The following is a 23,185-nucleotide window of genomic DNA, read 5'->3' as shown; positions in this document are numbered from 1 at the left end:
CCAGTTCGCCTGGCGGTGAGAAATATTCCCTCAGACAACAAGTATTTATTGAGCGCCTACTGTATACCAGATAGCGTACTCAAATAGCCATGGGATTCAAAAGATAAACAGGGCCCGGTCTCGTCTTCCAAAAAGGATCTCCCAAAAGAGTAAAGAGAAGCAGCCAGGTAAACAATTCCAGGACAGTCTGAAAAGGGCTATAGAGGAGTCTGAACCGGGGCGGCGGGTTCGGAGACGCTGGAGAGGTTTGCGAGGGCCCGGCGTCGGAGGTGGGTTTGAAGCTGCGCCCTGAAAACGCCGGCCCGGAGCGGGCTGCCCCCGGATGTCACTCGAGTTCTCGCGTCCTGTCATTTTAAGCTGCCTACTAGGAAGGGAAGAAATAGGTCTAGGCCGGTACTGAAAAGGAGGGGTAGGGATTGGGGTGCGAATCCCTCGTGAAGCGCAAGCAAACAAAAGTAGCACATCACACTTCCAGGTCCTCGCGCGGGCAGGGCCTGCCTCCCCGAAACCCCTCTCCAAGCTGCGCGAAACGCTCGGCGATCCCCAGGGACCGTGCAAGAGGTAGGACCTGACCTTCTTCCCTCCCCCCTCCTCGGCCCTCGCCCTCCGACCTACCGCGGCGTCGGGGGCTGGGGTCCGCCGCTTCCGCCCGCCGCCCGCCGCCCCTCCCAGGCGCGCGCCATCCGGCCGCAGGGCAGCCGCCCTCGGCGCAGCCCCTCCTCCCGCGGGGGGCTTGCCGTCCCGCGTCCCGTTCCTGCCGGCTCCAGCCGGCAGCCCACGTCCAGGGAGGGCGGAGAGAGGAGGAGGAGGGGAGGAGGAGAGAGGGGAGGGAGGGAGGGAGGGAGGCAGGCGAGAGAAGGGGAGCTGCTTGGAGCCCGTACTTCCCAGAGCCAGCCAGGAGCGCGCACTCAGCGGCTCTCCGGGTCCCAGCCGCGCCCCGTTGACCCGCACCTCCTGCTCCTCCTGCTCCTCTCCGGGTACCCCTCGCCCCCTCCCTCCAGCAGCTGCTACGCTCGGGCAGCGGCCGCCCCCGGCCCCTACTCGGCCACATCCCCAACTCTCTGGGCTCACTCCTGGGACGCGCGTCCTCGCCCCATCCTTTCTTCCTTTCTCCCCTCGCGCCCGCCCGCCCTCTCCAGGTCTCCCTCTCGAGTCCCGATTGTCTCCGTCCCCTTCTCGGTCCGCCGGCGCCTCGCCCTGCCCCGTCTCTCCCTCGCACTTCCTGAGTCGCCCGCCGCCGCTGTCTCGCCGCGCCGCGGGAGCCCGAGCCCGAGCCGAGCCGAGCCGCGCCGCCGCTGCCCCGGCTCCAGCCCCCGCAGCGCCCGGGGAAGGGAAAAGTGGGCGAGCGCGCCCTCGCCCAGCCCCGCGCCCCAGCCCTGCCCGGCGAGGGAGGACCGGGAAGATGAACAACGGTAGCAAAGCCGAGAAGGAGAACACCCCGAACGAGGCCAACCTTCAGGAGGAAGAGGTACGGAGTGGCTCGGTGCGGTGGCGGGTACGACCTGGGACGGCGGCCGCTGGCTTTCTGTAAAGTGCGGGCGGCCGGCCGGCGGGGCGCGGGTCCCGGGGCGCCGGGCTGCGCCGGGGAGGGAGCGCCGCGGTCGAGGGTTTGGGAATCGTCCTGGCCCCGAGACACCGCCCCAAACCGTGGCCCCGGGAGGCTGTATCATCGGAGAGTGTGTTTTTGTGGGTCCGCGAGCGTCTGCGTGCCTAAAATTGCGTAACTTTGAGGACTTTGCTGAGACCTTTGTAAGTATAATGCTCAGCTTTGTTTGCCCCGGATTTTAAAAGCGGAATCGAGAGCTGACTCCTGGGTGACCTCAGATGATTGGGACCGGGAGGGTCAGCACTTAGCTCTGCGTCTGGGGCTGCAAGTTGTGGGGTGTGTTTGTGTGGCTTAAGGAAGAAAATCGGGTAAAGTTTCTCGTTAAAAGACACCTTCGGTTCCCTGCCCCCTCCCTTTCAATCTGAAAAGTTCTTGAAGTATCCTCTCAGCTGAGGCAGTTTGGATTAATAGATAACTCTTCAGCCGCATTCTTCTCTGATGAGTCAAAGACCCCGAACCTGGATGATTAGGTTTTGTAAGTTTAGGGGCTTTGCGGTTGTGGGGAGCAGAAGTTGAATACAAGAGTTTCAAACTTTGCAATTCACCAAGTGACGATCCAGGCTATTTTAGTAGGACTTTGACGTCTGAGCGTCAATTTCATGTGGTGCGTCCGTAACAACCGTAAATATGTTAACGGCTGCAGAGCGTTCCTTTGGTGGAAACAATATTCGATAAACGTGGGGGGAACTCCTGAACAAACTTTTCAGAATTTTGTACTTGGGATATTTGTAATATCCTGTTAAATGGCTCAGTTCCTGCAGGTACATTATCTGGAGCCCAGTAAACAATACTTTCCGCCTACTTTTTAAGAAGCCCACGAAACCGACTTTAAACATTCTAAAAGGAACTTTATGTTTAGGTGCAAGGAAGTATGCAGTCTCGGTAAAAGAGTTTTTACAGGTATTGCATGCTGATGTATGAGGTTGACCGAAAGGTAAACTGATTCTAAAGCGATTAGGATGTTGAGATTATTATGGAGATACTGTGTTGTGTGTAAACTAAAATTCTGATAGTGAAACCAAAGGTTGCGGAGGATTTAACTAAAACATACAAGCCCTCAGCACTTTGTGCACTTGTAAGATAGGAACTGTTTAAATGGGGAAGAAGGAGGGGAGCCCTAAGCCCTTGCAAAACAATGCAAAATAAACACAAGATTTTACTCTTAACATGATTGTAAGGTAGTGCAACCCAGGTGAATTGCTGTGAGCCCCAGGTGAATTGCCGTGAACCCCAGGTGAATTGCTGTGAGCCAGAAATTTGCCTTCTCACCTGAGGAAATTGCCTTTATTAAACTGTTATTTTGGAAAGCGTTGCTTACATGCTAGTTGTTTTTTAACTGCAAGTGGAGTACTACTGACATTCCTTCTTTTTCAAAGAGATGGAGCCTTGAATTGCATGTTTCGCTTTTTTCTTGAAACTTACCTGCTGCTTTGCTATTTGTTTTCCCTACCACTGAGATAAAATTTTAAAAATAAGTTTGCTTTTTTAAGGAGTTGCTGTGTTTAACTAATTCAGCTAACATACCAAGATAATAATGGCTTCAGAAACCTTTCTGTGTCTCTTAGATTGGCGATCTGTTGACTTCTAAGGGTAAGAATATATTACATGACACTGTCTTTCTCTCTTCACCTGATTGAGAACTTGGAAAGTTAATCAGGTTAAACCAAAGATTTTTTTTTTTTGTTTGAGTGACCCCAAACCATAACCTACTTGACAGAATTAGGTAGAGAAAAGTCACATTTTTCTGCTCGACCCATACAGCTTAACTGCCGACAGCACTGGCAAGTTGTCTGCCCTGATCGTGGGCGTCTTAATGTGTGAAGCTTGGGTACTAGTATGATAGAATCAGATGATCCCAGTAACAATCACTGCCTCTTAACCAGTGGGAATGGCCTGTGGCTCTAGAAAATATCAGTTTTAGCAAGATACTTGTTATTTTAAAAATAAGGGGACAGTTTAAAAGATTTCAGAACCCAAGTTGTACAAGAGGTGGAACAGACAAAACAGATACACCATGAAGAGAGAAGTTTTATAATGTTAAAGATTCAGGAAAAGAAAGTAAGTTGGCCTGAATGATCTAGGTAATTTTGCCCTAATTCCCTGCTTGGGGTTTATGTTTTGTTTTTGAAAAACTCCTAACCTCTCTTTCCTAACCCTGAAAGCCACAAGTAAAATAAATATGGTATTTGGTGCGTCCCATTAATGTGCACAGCAATATACAAAACCACCGCCCTGGACCCTTTCCCTGCCCACCCAGGGATCAGCAATTTGTTCTCAAACACATTTAAAAGCCGTGGCCAAGGATTCCAGTAAACAGAACACACACATATACAATGTATATACCCGTGATGACAAGAGAGGAAAAATGTGTTCTGTTGTAGTTTCTGATAGCCATTGAGCTGATGAGGAAGAGTGAGTCCACTCATTATTAAGAGAAAATAGTTTCATAGATAATCAGGGTAATTTAGACTTTATCACTTTATAAAATCCAGGGTTTTTTTTCTACTTTTTTAAAAAAGTGAGTTCCTTTTATTTTCTGGTACATTTCAGCCCTGATCGAGAGCTTCTAAAGCCCACTCTGAAACAGTGATGCTTGAAACACTTACTTTGGTTCCAATTGAATAGAAGGAACAGTCTAGGACTTAGGAGAATTTTTGCAGCTTTTTAGGGTTGGAAGTTTTTGAGAACTTGGGCAGGAAGTAGTCTTCTGCTCTGGGTAGTATTTAAAACTTTGAGGTAAAATAATTTTAAGATTTGGCTTGCCAACTGTAAGAATACATCTGGTTTTCTGACTTCTAGTATTCTATACATATGTGTTCCTATGCAAGTTGTCCCTGTAACGAAAAACCAGTTGTCAAAATCTCCCTGGGATCTGAGATTTACAAGGCTTCTGTATATGTATGTATAGGGCGGTAGATACTTTCTTACATAACTTTACAATTAATAAAATAATTCCAAGAATTTGCCTCTAATTTTGGACTAGATGGTATTCTCTTAAAACACTTGGCAGTTCTCACTTGACCGACTTTACTAAAGTTAATAAATATATAAGTAACAGACAAAATTATTTGTCTTATCGTTTAAGTTTCGTATATTGAGACATTCTAGTAGTAGATAGAAAATATTTTTGGTCACTGAATTTTCAAAATGGAAATCAGATAAACAGTAATCTGGTCTTATTTTTACTTTTATGTTATCTGTGTCATTGGGTACTTTTCAGGCTGATTACAAATCATTGCTGAAAGGTGTTTTATTATGTTGAAGCACTGGTTTTAGAGTAATTTCTCCTTAAATTGCTTTGAACATTCTTGTACTTAAAACTAAAACAGAAAAACCTGGCCTTGTTGGACTATTGATCAAAAAGATGTTTGTCAGATGTTGGGCAGAAATCACACAGAGTCAGGTCTTCAGAAGTTAATACAAATCTTTTACCTCGCATTCCGCCTTTTAAAGTACTTAGTAATTTTGCCCAAATATTGGGGTCGTGAAGAAGTTGTTTCTTATGTAATTGTCACAGAGAAGGGGTACCCTGGTAGTTTGCGGCAACAGCGGGTTTTCATTGAGCAATAAGATTAATCTACATTATGACCTGGGGAAAATACAAAATGGTTTTGTACAGTTTAACCAAGTTTGGAGTCTGTTACTCCAAATCAAATCAAATGCAATAAACTTATATTTCAATCATAAATAGGATTTGGTGACAGTGTCTTGGATGAAAATGTGGTGACTTCATAGTAAAATGTTGCTGCAGGACCACTGCCAATATGGCATGCATTTCTGAGTTATTTTTCCAGTAGTAGTTTTAAAATTTCCCTGATAAACCCTTATGCTCACTTGTCATCTGTTTCTAACGGTATTTGTTTGTTGGATAGATAGATTGGATGCTCTTATTTGAGGACCAAAGCCTTTGACGTTTGTGATGGGGCAGTGAAGTGGGAATTCTTGTGCACTGCGATGGGGATACGAATCACGGCAGCTTTTGGAAGGACTTGGCACTGTATATGAAAATTTCAAGCCCTTTGATTCCGCGCTTTTATTTTTAGAAATTTACCCTAAGGAAATAATAAGCATGCACAAAGATTTATTTAAAGGGATGATGCTTAGAGTTATTTATGATAGGGAAAATTCACAGAGACTCTGTGCCTAACAGGGAAATTGCTAAGTAAATCATGGTGTAATTCCTCTAAGAGAATATTAGGTAGCCATTAAAAGCCACATTTTTAAAGAATGTACGTGTGTGCGTGCGTGCGTGTAAATTTTTTTTTGGTGGCTTAAAACAACAGAAATCTATTCTCAGTTTTGGAGGCTAGAAATCTGGAGTCAAGGTGTTGGTATTGCTCCCTCTGAATGCTGCAGGAGAGAATCTGACTTTCTCTTCCAGCTTCTACATTTTAATTGAGGGGTTAATTCTCATGACATAAAGTGAAAAGAGCAAAAATAAAAGTTTTATATTATGTGATGCCAATTTTAAAAAATAACCAAACATTAATAAAAAAAAACTATCTGGTGGATTACAGATCATTTTTATTTACTTTCTGGTGCTTTTCTGTGTTTTCTAAATTTTCTATAATGAACATAGGAAGAAAAGCAATTTTATGTCTTTTCTCCTAGATTTCAATAAATGCCCTTGAAATATCTGTAGGTGTCACAAAACCATTGGGTTGGTCACATTTCGTTTTGCTGCCAAGCCTGGCCTGGGGAATCAGGCGTCTGATCCTCACAGCCTTTCCTCATAATGTTTATCTCATTCCCTTATCCTGTCTCTTCCTAGTGATCTTCAGCTGCTCTCCTTGTTCTAACGTGCTTTCTCAATCCATTCTAACACACACTGCTGGGTCCTCTGGTACCCTAGCTCCTTCAGCACTCAGTGAAGTCCAAATATGACACTCAAGCTTCCTCCTAAGGTACCTCCGTACATACTCTGCACACCATTTGTTTCAACCACCCTTTCCCTCTTGGTCTAGCTTGAACTGCTTTCCAGGCAAAAGTCAAGTTTCAGCCTACATTTTGCAAGATCTCATCACCTGAATGCCCTATCCCAAAGAGAGGCTTTTCCTTAGAATTCCAGGAGATACATATGTTATCTCCGTTTAACTCCTGGATCATTACATTTCATTTTTGGGTTTTTTTTTTTTTTTTCTCCTTTAAGATCTATGCTGTCTTATCACAGTGTTTCCAATCCCCAGCACCTACCCAAAGTTGGTACCCCAGCACAAGGTAAGTACCACACACTTACACATGTATGCACATGTAATTCTTTATAAGCATATGAAATATCCTTACTGGTGGGGATGGTGGTGATGACCTTGAATAGGTGAGCTGTCACAAAGCAGCCACTTCCTCAATGTGGGATTTAGAGCCGGTTATGGATGGACGGATCCTCTAGGAAATGACCTCCCCCACCTGTCACCTGCAGCCTCCATCTGCACCCACAGGCCAGTGTGCTTGGTTCATCCGACAGCCACTGCCAATGTGGGCCCGTTCATTTCGAGGTGCAGTTGGGTTTTCACTATTAGAATTTGGTTTCTGCTGCGGGATTCATTTTGACCTTTCGGACAGGGGTTTCTGGAAGCTCTGGTTCAATGGTGCTAGAACAGCATTCCCAAACGAGGCTGCCCTGTGTGATGGCCACTTTGGAATGTTTGTGTTCAGTTTCATTTGGCACCTTAGTGTCTGCCTTGGGGGTAGGGGAAAGGGAATGCAAATGTTCCTCTTGAACAGTGCTTGCTTTGGTCAAAGAAAAAATGTAGGAAGGAATGAAGAGAATGAACCTGAGTAATAGCTGGGGCAAAAGTGGCGGCCTGGCTCTCTGGGCTTGAGGCCGGCAGGGACCAGGTCTTTAAATTGATGCTATGTCGATATGAGGGCGTCATGGGGGATGAGCTTATCTGTCCATGGGGGATGACTTGGGTATGATTCCTTGAACCCACGTCCCTATCTTTAAGTGTACGGGGAGGATATTGCAAACTACTTCAGTGCGAGCGGGGAGTGCTCGACGGCGGAGCTTATCAGAACAGAGTCGCCTAGTTTGTTGCCTAGTCGTCTTCGCTGAGCGCCGGAAAGAGAAAATACTGAAATACTTGATCCTGAGACATTTTCAGACATCTTTTTAGCTGTTCACTCAGGTAAGAATTGTTAACTTCTGAGTATTCTGTGTCAAGTACTGGCCAAGCACTTTATATGTACCACGTGACTCATCCTCACAATGAGCTGATGTAGGTATTGCGGTGATGAGGACCCTCATTATGTGGGGAGGTGACTGAGGCACTGAGAGGCTGAGTGACTGGGGCCTTCACGTTCAGATTCTGGGGGGCCCAAGATCTGGGACGAAGCTCTTACTCCAAGTTGCGCCCAGGTTTAGTGGCGATGGCCCTGTGTGAACAGGTACAGTAAAGCACTGTGTTGAATTAAGTGAGGCGGTAGTTTGAGTTGGGAACCAGTCAGCAACAGAAGGAGAGGGTGACGGAGCTATATACATCAAAGAAAGCTTTAAAAAAAGAGGTGATAGTTGAGATTGGTTTTCCAGTTGAAGAAGGGTTGAGACAGGAGGGGAAAGATTGTCTAGTCAAAGGGATTGACCTTCAATGAAGATAGAGGCTTAAAAGGGAAAACAAGTGGGAGAGGAAGGGAAGTCAGGATATGAGGGGGAGGGAGACATGGGAAGGGGAGGGAGGCATTGGCGGGGGAAGGATAGAGGAGCTCTGCTTCCATGCCAGGGACCAGGAAAGACTTCCTGTGATGGGAGCTGGGCTTCTGTGCAGCGGGTCTTGGCGTTCTGAGATGTTCCTGTGGCAAAGGGGATGCACTGGATTTGGAGGCTATAACACTGCAGGAGTCCTGGTCTCAAAATTAGGCAGTGGCTGGCGGTGGTGACTGAGCCGGGCGGGAGAGGTGTTCAGGGGCTGCAGTAACTGTCAGATGACCAGGAGAGAAGCCTAGGAGTTGCATCTGTGGAGCCTCTTGGGTTTCTCTTTTGGATGACTAGCTAAATGGTGGTTGTATTTGTAGAAGCAGAAAATACCTGGAAGGGAAAGAGGCAACCGAGAGGGTTGGGTTTGAAGTGCAGAGGAGAGGTCTTTCAGAACAATTGAAGATTATATAGCTAGCAATCGAAAAGCTGTATACTATGAACTGAGTGCCCAGAAAATTAGAGAGGGCGTGGGACCCCTGCTCCTAGGAAACCTTGTGAGGGTAGGCAACAAAAGATGGACAGTTTACTTAAAATTTGAAGCTGTGTTTAAAAAAAAAAAAAAAGGGGGTGTGGAGAACTGGAAATTCTCAGGAAAAATTGGAGCAAATTTTTTTAAAGCACTCTTTTAATTCAGGAACATAATGTATTGCATATATCTGTCTAGTTATAATAGTGTTCAGGACATTTAACCATTTGAAAGCCCGATTCGGGGGAGCTTAAAAAACTGGGTATATATAGTGTATTTCATATATATATATTTTTTTGCTTTCATCAACAGTCTTTGCAAATTGTTTTCCTCTAAAATTTGCAGTTAATTCTCAGGCTCTTACAACCTTTTCTTTTCCCAACCCTGTACCTAGAAGGGACATAAAATTTGTAGATGGGTTTGGGAGGTAAAGATGGAAGGCCTGGAGAGGCTTGAGTATTTTTATAAGAAAAAATTTGCCTGAGTTGCTTTGTTCTTTATTTCATTTTATGGGGCTGGGGGGAGTTAGAATGAGCCTTTGGCTAGAGCCCAAAGTCATCTCTTCCGTGGGTCATATTTTCAATTTATTCATTCGTGCTTTCCTAAAAGTTAGCTACTTTTTCTGCTCACAGCTAAGTGTCAACTAGTGAATAAAGAAAAACGGTCCAGGAATTTAATTGCGTTTGTATTTCTCATAGGTTTTAACCCTGCTGCAACCATTATAATGCACATTATGTAGAATACTGGAGAAAAAAAACCAGAAATGGCAGTAATAAAGGCCAATCACACCAGGAAGACGGTTCCAAATTCCAGGCTGTAATACAGTATTGTTACACAAATTTAAAACGCAGAGGGAATGCCAAAGCAGCCTAGCTCAATCATGTCAGCCCCTAGGATTTTGCAAAGGTACAGAGAAACCCAGGAGTCTCAGAATTGAGGTACATCTCACCAACCCATGAAAAGAAGTTAGAGACTAATTTCCACTTTCAGTTAGCCTTTACTTCTCGTGAGTTTTTTTTTTTAAAATGACGTTCCTTTCTCTGCGCTTCCTAAATTCTTATGTCATCAGGTAGATATGCTGGCAGAAGGCCAACATTATTCTAAGAAATCCTAGAGATAAAACATATTTTTTTTCCCTCGAATCCCCAGGATCCTGTTTTGTGAACTTTTCTCTTACGCCCACCTATAGGATAGATAGTTTTGGCCTCATGAGAGAAGGGACAGCACAGAAAGTGTTATCTTTTTATAGAAGTAGCAGAATTTCCTTTGTGCTGGGAGGGGAAGTGCTATGAAAGTGTAATTACTTTACCCAGCATGTGTAATTTACAGGACTTAAAATGTGTGAGTTTCCAAAGAGGCATCTGTTTTTAAATAACAGTATCCCTCTAAGCCAGAAGGTTGTGTTTTGGGGCAGGGAAGGGAGACACACACACACAAACACACACACACACACGCACGCACGCACGCACATGCACGCGCGCTTCTGTCCTGTGCATGCCCTGGGATGCTGTGTGACAGGAGACTGAAAACGTTGGATAATTGGATAAAAGGGACTGGCTTATCCTTAGAAGGAACATGAGCTGTCCTGGAGTCCAGTCGCCCTGTTCTGATTCTGCCTCCTCTCCTCTCTACCCTTCTAAGCCTGTTTCCTTCTTTACCAAGACCTCCAAGCATTTTCCCAGCATTGAGCAAAAAAAAAAAAAAAAATGGTTAGAGCTAGTGCTGAGACCATTTTTGTTACAAAAATTTTTTTCAGTCTTACTGCATATGTGTAAGAAAATTGGAGAATTGAAGATCAGGTGCGTGTCCAAATATAATCAAACTTGTAAAAGCATGTATGGATTTTTGGCACATTAATTCACTAAGCATCTACTGAGTAGTGTCTACTGTTTTAAGCATTGCATATTATTAATTTCTATCTTATTTTAAAGTATAATTGATTAACAATGTTGTGTTAGTTTCAGGTGTACAGCAAAGTGATTCAGTTATTCCTATACACGTATCAGTTCTTTTTCAAATTCTTTTCCCACTTAGGTTATTACAGAGTATTGAGCAGAGTTCCCTGCCTTATATAGTAGGTCCTTTTTGGTTATATGTTTTAAATATAGCACATTTTACATTAAGCACTGCGCTTTAACCCAATGAAGTCTTCTCATCCCATGTTGAGGGATAAGGAAACTGAGGCTCTGAGGGATTAAGTAATTTGTCTGAGGTTTTATTTGCAACTAGCGGTAGGAGCTTAAACTCTCTCCAGCCAGGTGCAAGGTTCATGTGATCTGGGCCCTGCTGGTCTCCCTGACCTCATCCACCAAGAATCACAGCTTCATTCACTATGCTTCAGCTGCTTGGGCCTTACTGAGGTATCTCCAGCTTGCCAAATATGTTCCTGCCTCAGGGCCTTTGCGTGTGCTCTTCTGTCTGCCTGGGAAACTGTACCCCCAGATGTTCCTATGGCAGCCTCGTCTTTGGCATTCATTCAGATGTCAGTTCAGATGTCACCCAGGGAGACCTTTGACCTCCAAGTTCAAAGTATCCCCACATTCCCAACCACTGTCCCATCCCTCTTATTTTATTTCCCAGAGAGTACTTTCTACTTACTGACTTTACCTTGGGTACTTAAGTCTTGCACTCCTAGAATATGACTCCTGTCTTGTTTTGGGCTGTAACTCCAATGCCTAGAACAATGCCTAGAACTGCCCAACGTTTGTTATTTGTTAAATGACTGGAATACAAACCAACCTGTCAAATTCTGAGGCCTGTACAATATACCACATGGTCCTAAGTCTTTTCCAGCAGTTTTTAGATTAAATTTTAATGCTGCCTTCAAGATGATCATTTCTGGGTCCCCATCCCCCTGTACTTCAGAAAGTACAATTACCGCCTGCTATTAAGCCAGAAATTTTGGATGGTAAGTGATTGATGCCATGGAGATGGGGGCTGGGGAGGGTAAAACAGGTTTTCATACGTAAAGGAATCCTTTGTCTAGTTAGAATGGAAACCAAGTACGTATTTCCACAGAAGCAAGAGTGAAATGTGGGCCGCCCATGGAGTAACAAGTAAAAGTAGGGCAAGATGACTTTGATTACTGTTCTGCAGATGTGCTGTTGGGTTGCAAAGAGTTAATGTTAATAACCCAGGTGGAATTGATTTGGAGATAGACTTAGCACTCCCAGCCCTTTGAGTTAGTCTAGCCTCCAGCTCAATGTGCTTTCCTTCCTCTGCCTACAAAGTAAAAAAGGCACGCGGCTCAGGATAAGGCGGGCTTTAGCTAGCCGAATCCAGCCTGTAAGCACCTGTGTGGTAGCTACCAGGCAGCGGCTGACCTGAGCCCTGTGAACCCTTAGGCCGGCACCTCACAGCTGCAGATTATACCCCCTAGTCAGCCTCACAGACTCAGAGGCTGTGTTTCCTCACTTTGTAAAGCACAACAGGTGACTGTCAGGATGTAGACATCTGAGTCATCCTTGCTTTGGTCATCAGACTGCCTGTTAATTGAGCTCACTGAGGCCCTCATGAAAGTGCAGGCCATTGGATTATCCTCATTTGTGGCATTTATGTCGTAATAGTTGACCTTGAGCAAACTTTTTAAACTTTACCATCATCCACTGTCTGATACCCTTATAACCAGTGGTATATAAATCCTTGTATGAGTCGGTTCTTGACCAAATCATCAGTACTCTTTTTTTAAATTACTACACCTTTTTTTGTTTCCTAAGGGACGTAGGACAAGTCATTTAAGTGTCCGTTTCCCGAACTAAAACATAGGGGTGGACAGACAACACCTGCTACGTGTTAAGAGAACTGTAACTCCTCTGCCGGTTTTTCTGCTTCATCCCACTTTTCCTCTCCCCTGTGCTGTGCTACTGCGGCAGCCCAGATACATCGGGGTGGAGGGGGATAGGCTGTTTGCGGGGAATGGCTTTAAGCCTGAGATTGTTTTGTTTTTGTTTTTCACTGAGAAAATCCGTGCCCCTCCTGGAGAAATGGGTGGGAGTTTCTGGGTGTGAGCTAACGGCAGGAAATGACCCTCTCTAAACAAAAGGACTCTTTAAGGCCCATCCTGAGTCTTTGTGTTTTGAGGAGGGGTTATACAGAAAACCAGAGCTAGGAAATTAATCTCTGCTTTAGCTATGCTAAGGGAGGGAAGGGAGAAAGGAGAAAATTCCTTCCCTGCTCACCCTCCCAAATGTCTAAAGTGCCAGGCAGTACCCACTGTGAGTGCCAGAGAGGTTCAAAGTAAGGTGGGACACACTTCTTGGGACAGTGTGGCTTCATAACCCCAAGACGCAAAAAGGAACCAGGTTGGGCAGAATTATACCCACCGTGACCTTCAGCTTTAACCTTGGCTTTCAGCTGCTGCTTGAAACACCCATCACCAGCAGGATGCAGAAATACAGAACGGGGAAAGGAGAAGAAAGGGATATTTTTGTGTGATCTATTCGTTGGGGTGCTGTGATTTGCTAATGAAGACCCTATAAGTAAATCAAAGATTTGAATACTGCATTAACTACCGTCTTCGTTTTTTCTAAATCTTAACTGCTAAGAGTCACTGACTTCTGCCGGTTGACTAACAGAAGGCATTTGTAATCGTTTCTGTGTTAGATAGCAGGCCCATGTGAAGAAATGTGGGGCCTTGCCCCTGCTTTGGAATGCACCTTCTCTTCACTCTAAAGTGACCATTCATTATACCAGTATTTATACGGCAAGATGCTGAATTTATATTGCGAGGAAAGTGGTTCTGTCTTATCAAAATTATTTTGCCTTTACATTCTTGCTGACTTGCAGCAATGAACTTCTTCCAGGCACACCTTTTTTTTTTTTTTTTTTAGGAATATAAATCTTCCCACTAATAATTAGAAACACACATTTTTGTTGAAAGTGGTTTTGTGGCTTACTTTGTTTTCAGAAAACGGCAAACATCTCAAAGAAACATTGTTAGCCTACTATTTTAGGCTTTATATTGTAACTATATTTTTAGAAAGGCCTGCTGATGTGTTTGGTGGATACAGTGTGGTGTGTTGGGGGTAGAGAGGTGGATTACATCACGGGCACCAGACACTTAACAGAATTGCAGAGATAAGATTAAAGCGGATGCTCAGATCCCAGTATGAAAAGGTTTTATTTGGATATTACATGTGTTGAAAGACTGTATTTTAAATAGGAATCGAGGAGTGTAGAATTGCTGTAAAGGTTTACAGGGAAAAATTGTTAAATTCCAGTGTCTCATGTGTTGGTAGGTTTTCTCATTTTCCTAATAAGTAAACTTGAGAGAAAGATTAATGTTGTAGTGTTAGTAATTTACAGATATGAAGATATACATTGACTTACGTTCATTTGGAGGCTTATATGGTATACATCTGGCATTTGTTTTTCATTTGTAGAAGATCAGTTATTTTTCGGTTATTATCTGTGTAACATCACACATTTTTACAAAGAAAAGATTAAAATACCAGTGATGATCTGCTCTCTACATTTAAGCACTTATAGCTATAATGTCTGGCGGTAGAATTCTTTGCATTGAGAACCGTTTCTGCATCAGCTTTGGTGACTAGGACCAAATATTCCCAACCTGCATGCTTTACATAGGTTACTTTGTGGTTTAGATGCATTTGGGAATGAAGCGTGTCTGATTGTAGTGGGTGGAGGAACAGCTTCTTCTGTAGCTCTTTCCCTTCGTGCAACTACTGGTAAACCTTGAATCAAAAAGTGAGAATTTCCTGATCAGGAATGTTCTTGGATGATCAAAGGGAAGAGTCTTGCCCTTTGCAGGAGGACTAGCCTCTGTTGCCGTTTGGTCACAGTGCACCCAGCCTGCTGACTCTGTATCTTAAAAACAAAAGCCAGTAGGGAGGGGAGCGAAGACTCAAAAACACCTGTGGGGCTTTGGAATATGTTGAGTTCCTGATTTTGGCAGGTGATCATTTGAGAAGTTTTAACCGTTAAGTTGTCCCTTCCTCTGCCTTCCCAAAGCCCCCCCGTTTTTAATTAACAATTAATCAACATGAAAATTGCTCTCATTACTATTATTATAAATCATGGGTCATGATTATACAGAAAAATCCTTTTGGTATGAGCTTATTCTGAACTTCACGAAACAGTGTTGTTTCCTTATTCACTAATGAAGTCAGCCCAGGAAAGCTTGGTTGCTGCTTGGAGCAGGAGACCCAGGCACAGAAATCCAGCAATTTGACCTCGATCCTCCACCTTATCCCAGTGCTCTCCGAAATCTCTCCACAAAACTAATAAGCATTATATTGTCCAAAATGAAATTGCAGTCATATTCCTCGGAAAATGTACCATGAATACGTCACTGCCCTCCCCACCCCAAATGGGTTAATTTGCAGTCATACAAATTAGGGCATTTTTCATATAGGGTTGGGATAAAGAGTAAGCATATTGTTCTTAGCAAAGTCCTGAGATGACTTCCCTTTATCGAAAGCTCTAGGATATTAATGCCATTTTTTGTTGTTGTGTTGGACGTTTGTGGTACCCACCCCAACAGCAGTGGGCCACAGCGTAGCTTCAGTGTACAGCGGAGATTATCTTCTGGGATATTGTTGCATATTTTAAATCGGGTTACGCACTTAACTCTGCAGTCATTTCTCCCAATACTAAAAAAATAACTCCGTTGGATTTTTATTTTATCTGGTTTTTATTATTGAGACTACCAAGATGGCATAAGCCACTTGTTTACCTAATTGGATGGCATTGGGCCCAAATTTCTTTTCACCCTCTTTCCCCTCGAAATAACATCTTTTTTTTTATTGGCAAATAAATTCACCTATGTTATCCCCTCCTTTCCCTTCCCCCCATTCCAAAAATAAAAGTAAGCAAAAAACTCCCACAAAAAACAGAAGCTATAAAATTTATTAAAATTTTAACAATTCCTTTCTCTACAGCTAATGTTAACATTTTAGTATCTATCTTATATATGTCCTTTTCTGTGTGTACGAGTGTGAACACACACATACACTCACTCCCCTCTATTTTTACAAAAACGAGATCGTACCATAATAGTGTTTACTTACATTTGATTTTCTTTTCACTTTACATTACGTTATGAATATCTTTGCATGCCAGTGGATACATTCTGCAGCCCCGTCTTTAATTCTTTATACTATGCCGTAGTAAGGATGTACCTTAATGTATTTAACCCTTTCCTTATTATTGAGCCAGGAGCTTGTTTCCAGCTTTGTGATATAAACAGTGCTATACATCCTCCTAGCTAAATTGGAGTATACACCCTTAGTGATTTCCTTAGCCTAGCCTCTCAGAAGTGGAATTTCTGGGTCAAAGGGCTTACATTCCCTTTTTATTTATTTATTATTTATTTATTTAATTATTTTTGGCTGTGTTGGGTCTTTGTTGCTGCACGTGGGCTTTCTCTAGTTGCGGCTCGCGGTGGCCACTCTTCGTTGCGGTGCACAGGCTTCTCATTGCAGTGGCTTCTAGTTGCGGAGCGTGGGCTCTAGGCACGCGGGCTTCAGTAGTTGTGGCATGTGGGCTCAGTAGTTGTGATGCACGGGCTTAGTTGCTCCGCGGCATGTGGGATCTTCCCGGACCAGGGCTGGAACCCGTGTCCCCTGCATTGGCAGGCGTATTCTTAACCACTGCGCCACCAGGGAAGTTCCCCATATTGACTTTTTTAAACCCCCCTTCAAGACATCTCCTAGTTATTTTGAGTATTGCTTGTAGGCACTAAAATGCTTAGATAATTTCTGGAGCTGTTACTCTCAAGTTCCTTGAACACAATGAAAAGTGTTGATTTTTGTGGTCTTATGTAATAGGCCCTTGATATGTTTTGCCGGCTTTAAACGTGATAACTGGGTGATGAGGCCAATACTTTGGGTGTTGTGTGTGCACGTACAGAATTTCATTGAATTGGTTGCAACGTCAAGTGAACCAATAACACTGCTACATAAACTCTACTGTAAGATGCATCCCGATCTCAGAGATGTTACTTGTTGGAAACGTGTGTCAGAGCCTTGTAGCTCTAGTTTTCTGGTCACACGGTTAGCTTGCTCTTGAGGTGAGGATAGAGACACTCAGAGAGACGTTGGTCAGTTTGACATAAGTTTTGGTGGACAGCTAGCCAGTTACATTCCTGGAAGGAAATTTTATAGACACAGTTAAAAGAGTAATGCCTTTAATTAGGTGTGGACCCTGCAGTGGTCCTTTTCCTCCCCTCTAAATTGAGAAGTGTAGAAGCTGGACTCCAGTGTAGAAGCTGTCACGAGTATTTCTCAGTCTGAACAAGGTACCATCAGGACTTTCTCATCCACCCCGGAGGGGCTGTTTTCACTGCGATCAATGCCCACAACGTCCCAAGAGCCACATACAGCTCAGGAGTGGGGCCCCGGTCTCCCCATGTGGGCCGGGCAATCACCATTAACCCCAGCCCACAAGACCTCTTCAGTTGTTACCAGAACATTCCTGCAGAGCACACGCTCTCCACCAAGTCTACACAGATGTTCTTAGAGTGCGACTCTAGAAAATGAGCAGATGTATTGGAGACCTCAGTCTTGACTCATCCTGAATGTCCCATATGAATGGAAGTTGCATCTCATTTAGCGTTTACTCCAAGTATTTCAGGGTAAATTCCCACTGAGGTTATGAAATACTGAATTTCTACGCACGCAGCACCTTTCTCCAAGGAACTGGAAACTCTTTTGCAAATAAAAACATGCCTTTTCCTTGAGTCCTTGATTGTGGTTGACAGATGGGGAAGGAGTTGGTGGAGAGAACGTTGATAAGTGGTGAAGAGGTACAACTCACTGGGGTACCCTCACTGGTCCTTGTTGTCTTGGCCATTTAGGTGGGATGTAGAAGTGCTTACAGAGAAGCAGTTTTCCTGCCTACTTGGAAAGCCTCTGTCAACACAGAAAGCAATGGGAAAATACTATGAGTTCCTATGTCAATTGACACTATTGTGTAATATAGACAGAGGGCTTAGGAATTCAGAGAGATCTGTGTGGATGAGAGGGGAACAGGCTCTTTAGAAAGTGGAAGAAAGAGATGGGTTTTAATGAACTGGGCAGATTTAAATAGAGATGTGCGCTGCGATAGCAGAGTTTCACCATCATAAAGGTTTTGGGAGTAGGAATGAATGTGGCATATTTCTGTGGCAAAGAGGAGCCTTATCTGGCTGTGAATTTTGAATGAGTAATGATAAAGATTAGAGGATATTTTAAAGAATTTTTATCAGTTGTCCTTGGTTCCCCAACCAGGCCTGTTGCATAGGCCACAGAGGTACCACCTGCAGAACGCAATGCCGGTATGCTAAGCTTTTTCTTCTTCTTCTTCTTTTTTTTTTAAACTAGGCTTGCAGAGCCACATTCGCCAATCAGGTTAGCATACTGGAAAAATAAAACATTTTCCTCTTTGGTTCTTCCCCTCAACTTCCTGGATGGAGCCCTTTACCCCTTGAGTGCGTTTGTTTCTTTTCGTCTTCATTCTGCAGTAGCCGGGCTGTTGATCAGTTATGGTGGCTCTCAGCCTTAGAAACGGAATATGTAATTCCCAGGTGATGTAGTCGTTCCAGAGTTATTAAACTCCTAATGTATTAGGCCCTAGTGATACAATGGGCAGCAAGCAGACATTGTCCTTGACCTTCCTGGAACTTGCAGTGTAGTGGGGAAGTGTATATTAAATAAAAGCACCTGTAAATATAAAATTATAAACTGTGATAAGTGCTGTGAAGGAAAAGCATAGCTGATGGGTAACGAGGGGGCCTTGTTTAGTTTGTTATAGGCACCATTCACATCATTTCGTGTATGTTAACTCTTTAGTCCTCGTAACACTGTATCAGGTAGGTACCAACCATCATTATTCCTAATGCACAGGTGAGGAGCTGAGAGGTGAATAACTTGCTCTAGGTCACAGCTCATGAATTGCCAAGTCTGGATTTGACCTGCACAGTTAGTTCAGAATCTGTTGTCTTATACTAAACGTCACTGTCAGTCTGGAGTACTCTTTCTTTTTTTTTTTTTTTTTTAAATTTATTTATTTATTTTTGGCTGTGTTGGGTCTTTGTTTCTGTGCGAGGGCTTTCTCTAGTTGTGGCAAGCAGGGGCCACTCTTCATCGCGGTGCGTGGGCCTCTCACTGTCGCGGCCTCTCTTGCTGTGGAGCACAGGCTCCAGACGCGCAGGCTCAGTAGTTGTGGCTCACGGGCCCAGTTGCTCCGTGGCATGTGGGATCTTCCCAGACCAGGGCTCGAACCCGTGTCCACTGCATTGGCAAGCAGACTCTCAACCACTGCGCCACCAGGGAAGCCCTGGAGTACTCTTTCTTTCAAAAAATTTATACCAAGGAGATCAAGAGATCTTTGGGGCTTAGTACCCCTTAGGATCTTGCTTTCGTAGAAAAATTTGAGATACGGTACCTACCTAAGTCCCCAGTGGTGAGTAATGTGGCAACTTCTTTTCAAGGATGTGAGTCACCCAGTTACATATAGCATCTCTCGTTTCAGAAAATCTGGGTGGCCCGTGACGACCTGCCACAGTCTAATCTGTCCCACCTTCACCATCTTACCTGTCTGGACTCTAAATTAGACCCTCAGAGCCTCAACTGGCTTTCTCTCACCTTAGTCCATTCACACAAAGGGCAGATGAGGTACCTCTTCCAAAGGTGTTACTCTCCATAAATCAGCTAGCACCTGAAGACATTTGGAGGCTCCTCGGTCAAAGGATCTGACGTCTAGGAAAGTACTCTGAAAACTGGAGAACACTGCCCACCACCATTTTTGGGTTGTAGTGAGTGGGTAAGATGCAGATTTCTGTAGCTGACATTTAAAGCTGCCTGTGATGAGGCTCTTCCCTGCATTTCCAGACTTGGTGTCTGCTGTCTGCACGTGTGCACTCTCTCTCCTTTACCTCCATCCCAGCGTCTAGTCAGGTGGTGGTGGTGTCCTGTTCTTTCTTTTTTAATAACTCTACGGAGGTATAATTCACAAAACTTAAAATTCACCCTTCTAAAGCATACAATTGAGTCTCCTGGGGGCACATTTAGAGTTGTGCAAGCATCACAACTCTAACTTCAGAACACTTTTTGCTAGCCCCCTCTCCCCCCCCCAAAATAAAACCTGTGTTCATCAACGCCTCCTCCCAGCCCTTGGCAACTATAATAAAATCTTGTCTTCGTGGATTTGCCTTTTGGGGACATTTCATCCAAATGGAATAGTACAAAATGTGGCCTTTTGTGTCTGGCTTACTTCCCTTAGCATACTGTTTTCAAGGTTCATCCGTGTTGTAGCATGAATTGGTACTTTGTTCCTTTTTATGGCTGAATAATATTCCCATTGTATGTATATACTGTGTTTTGTTTATCTGTTCATCAGTTGTTGAACGTTTGAGTTGTTGCCACTTTTTGGGCACCCTGTTCTTACAAAGATGATTCTACCTCCAGGTTCCTGACCAGCTTGTGCCTAGAATGTCTTCTTTCATCCTCTCCTTGCATTTACATTTTTCCCCCAGGCTTACCCTCTGGGCTTTCCAAGTATTAGCCTAAGTGGCTTCCCCCTCATGGAACTATTAAGTCAGTCTCTGACTTAGCACACTGAATATGCTACCTAATATTTTTACTTCTGTCCTTTCATGAATATCTACACGTTTGTCTTTGGACCTCGAGCTCCTTTGCTTGTTAGTTTTAAAGACAATTCATGCAACAAATGTAGGGTTTAGGGTGAATCAATGAACAAGGCTAAGAGCCTTGGCCTTTGTGGAGACTTAAGATTCAAGCAGAGCTTATATTTTAGGTGACTTTTAAACACATATATATAATTTACTGCTATATTATATTTTCACCTGGCTACAAGCTGTCATACACTGTAGATTCTCAGTAAACATTATTAGATACTTACTGCATTGAACTTTTCTTAACTTTTAAAAACAGAATGAAGCCACTTAATCCTCTCCAAAGGTATAGGTTGCTGTCTTATTTCTTACTGGCGCTGTAATCACAGTGGCCGAGTTTATTCCTGAAGGTGAAAGGATGTGTGTGAAGTGTCCCCTTGGAGACTAGAAGCCAACCTGGAGAGAACAAGTATTTTCACATCCTCCTATATGCCCTGTCTTCCCTCCAGACCCTCGCCTGGGTCTTGCTCCTTTCCTAGGCTGTTCAAGTTGGAGTCTTAATTATTCCAAGGACTGGAATCTGTGGGAGAAAGAGGGGGGAGGGAGGAGGCCTCTCCTCACTTACTGTCAGAGTGGAGAAATTTTCCTCCCCCTTCCTGTTCATGAGTAGGAAAGCGTTTACTCAATTTCTGACAAAACTGAGGCATGTCACGCCCTGAACCAGGCGCCCAAGAAGGGCTGCCATCTCCTTACCCACTTGGCCATAATTACACGTGATGGCAGGTGTCTTGCTTCCCCAGTGTCTTTTGGAAATGGTGGTGGCATGGCTCTCCCAGAGCACCATGAGTATTAACGAGTTAACATTTGTAGAGGCCTCTGGAAATGTTAAGTGCCTCGTGTTCTTATCTCCTTTCTGGGCATAGTTGCCTTATAAGGCTGTCCCCTGGGTTGAGGGACTTCTGTTGGGGAGCTGGGCCAGCCTGTGAAGCTAGATGGCCGTGGCAGTCTGTGACAGTGTTCCCAGAATGGGCTCAGATTTCTTATTTTAATGCTGGTGATGCCACTTTTTTTTTTTTGTGCTAATTGTTAGTGTCAGTCTCATGAGTACTTTCCTTTCCCTCAGCTTTATTGCATCTATTTTTAGCACCCCATGTCCGTGATTCTTTCCCTGTGAAAACCAAGTATAGTAAAATCCATTTGAACAAAACAATCCAGGCAGAGTTTTTAAATTTTCTTTTTTTGGAAAGGAAAGGCTACTCATCCCAAGAATTATTTTGAAGTAAATGCACTCTTTTTTTTTAAGATGCTGTATTTAAAAAAGAAATAGCAGATACAACATTCCAATAGTGCTCCTTATTTTTAAATCAATGAACGAAAATGCACAGATATTCAATCTAGATGACTACAAACGTTTGTTCATTTTTCTTTCATGAAACAGAGACTGCTTTTCAAACAGTGGTATGTAAACATGGAAACTTACATGTTTAAGATCCGGTTTTAAAGATCTTTCCTCTCACTCTGGCTGTCAGGGTTATAACATACCCATCTATGCTTATCAGAGCTTTTTGGAGCTGGAAGGGACCCAGGAAGTGCTTTTGTTCAACACACTCCCTTGAGCGGTGAGTCAGTTGAAGCTCGAGTTTGGGTCTGGAGCCCATTCCCTTTTTCAAGTAGACCATGCTGTTCTAATTGACCCCTACGTCTCTCTCTGGAAAAAGAGCTGTCATCTCTCTCTGGATCCCTTTATGTCAAGTAAAATAACTCCTATATTTAGAGTTTGTTAGTTTATAAAGTAAAGAGGATGATAGCTACTCTCAGCCTACTCCCAGAGGGTGCTGTTAAGGTAAATGGTGTAAATATGCCAAAACGTTGTTTTGGGGTCAAGAGAGGGGTAGAAGGTTAGAATATTATTTCTTATATCCTTGTTGACCTCTAGAAGTATCTTGGGTAAAACCTCCCCTCCCTTTTTTTTTTTTAAAGTATCATCAGAGCAATGGGTATGGAGTCATTGGTAACTATCTGTGCTGGCTCAGTGGGTTACCATCATTTTCATTAATGATACACTTCTGCTTGCCAGGGCAGGACCTTGTAAGTAAACATAAGTCCTTTTCAGAGGCAATGAACAAATATTTTTGGTGAGCCTTGGACCTCCTGTATCTGTGTGAATGTTTATAGGCTATCTTGTTTATAAGAAATGGTGCAGAGTTGGGGAACTTTGGCCTTAGTGGTGGGAAGTGGGACACAGTAGGCTGGGTCTGTTGCTGGTTAGCCATTTGATTTGAACAGTATGCTTATGACCCCAGGGTCACTGGACCATCTGTGTATAGGCCAGCCAGCTCTGCTCTGTTGGGATTCCAGACCGTGGCCGGGAGGCTGGGCCATGTGTGTCACTGGTCATGAAGCTGGAGCAGATAGATCACCAGACCCAGAGAATGAATTCAAAACACATGCCCTGAGGATAGAAGACTGTTTGTGGCTCTTTAATTTATGGGGATATCATAACAGTTAGACATGTTACACAGTTAAAGTTTTCTGGTGAATAACAAAGTATGTATCTATCAAGGATCCTAGGAAAATACAGAAAAGTTTAAGGAAGGAAACAAAAACCACGTATCCCACTACTGACACATTTTACATTTTGGATTTTTCCCTTTCTTGACGGTTGCTTTCCTTGGCTTTCAGGATACCGTGGACTCCCCCGCCTCTTCCCCCGCTTCCCACCTCTGACCTCCCTCCTACATTCTCCTTTTCATCTTTTTTCCTTGGTTTGGTTCTTAAGTGATAGTATTCCTTAGCCCTCTGTCCTGTGTATTCACTTCTCATTATCCTGCTCTCCCATGGATGATGTCC

The 23,185-nt window shown here is 43.8% G+C and overlaps 1 protein-coding gene and 1 pseudogene across 3 annotated transcripts in view; both read left to right on the top strand.

Moving 5' to 3' along the window:
- Positions 1-886: 886 nt before the first annotated feature.
- The window catches only part of RBPMS (RNA binding protein, mRNA processing factor), a 187,251-nt gene continuing 164,952 nt past the window's right edge, over positions 887-23,185 (top strand). For 2 of the 3 annotated variants that reach the window (XM_065899841.1, XM_065899842.1), the window contains exon 1: positions 1,403-1,468. In XM_065899841.1, the coding sequence (XP_065755913.1) occupies positions 1,403-1,468 (66 nt within the window). Of the gene's footprint in view, positions 1,469-23,185 lie in introns of all 3 variants that reach the window. The other variant, XM_065899843.1, reaches the window with a different exon arrangement.
- Positions 18,032-23,185, top strand: part of LOC136141902 (MAD2L1-binding protein-like) — a 29,588-nt pseudogene continuing 24,434 nt past the window's right edge.

This window comes from Phocoena phocoena, chromosome 21, assembly GCF_963924675.1.
Source record: "Phocoena phocoena chromosome 21, mPhoPho1.1, whole genome shotgun sequence".
Taxonomy (NCBI): domain Eukaryota; kingdom Metazoa; phylum Chordata; class Mammalia; order Artiodactyla; family Phocoenidae; genus Phocoena; species Phocoena phocoena.
Note: the sequence above shows the minus strand (reverse complement) of the source record. Positions and strands in the feature narration are given on the sequence as shown.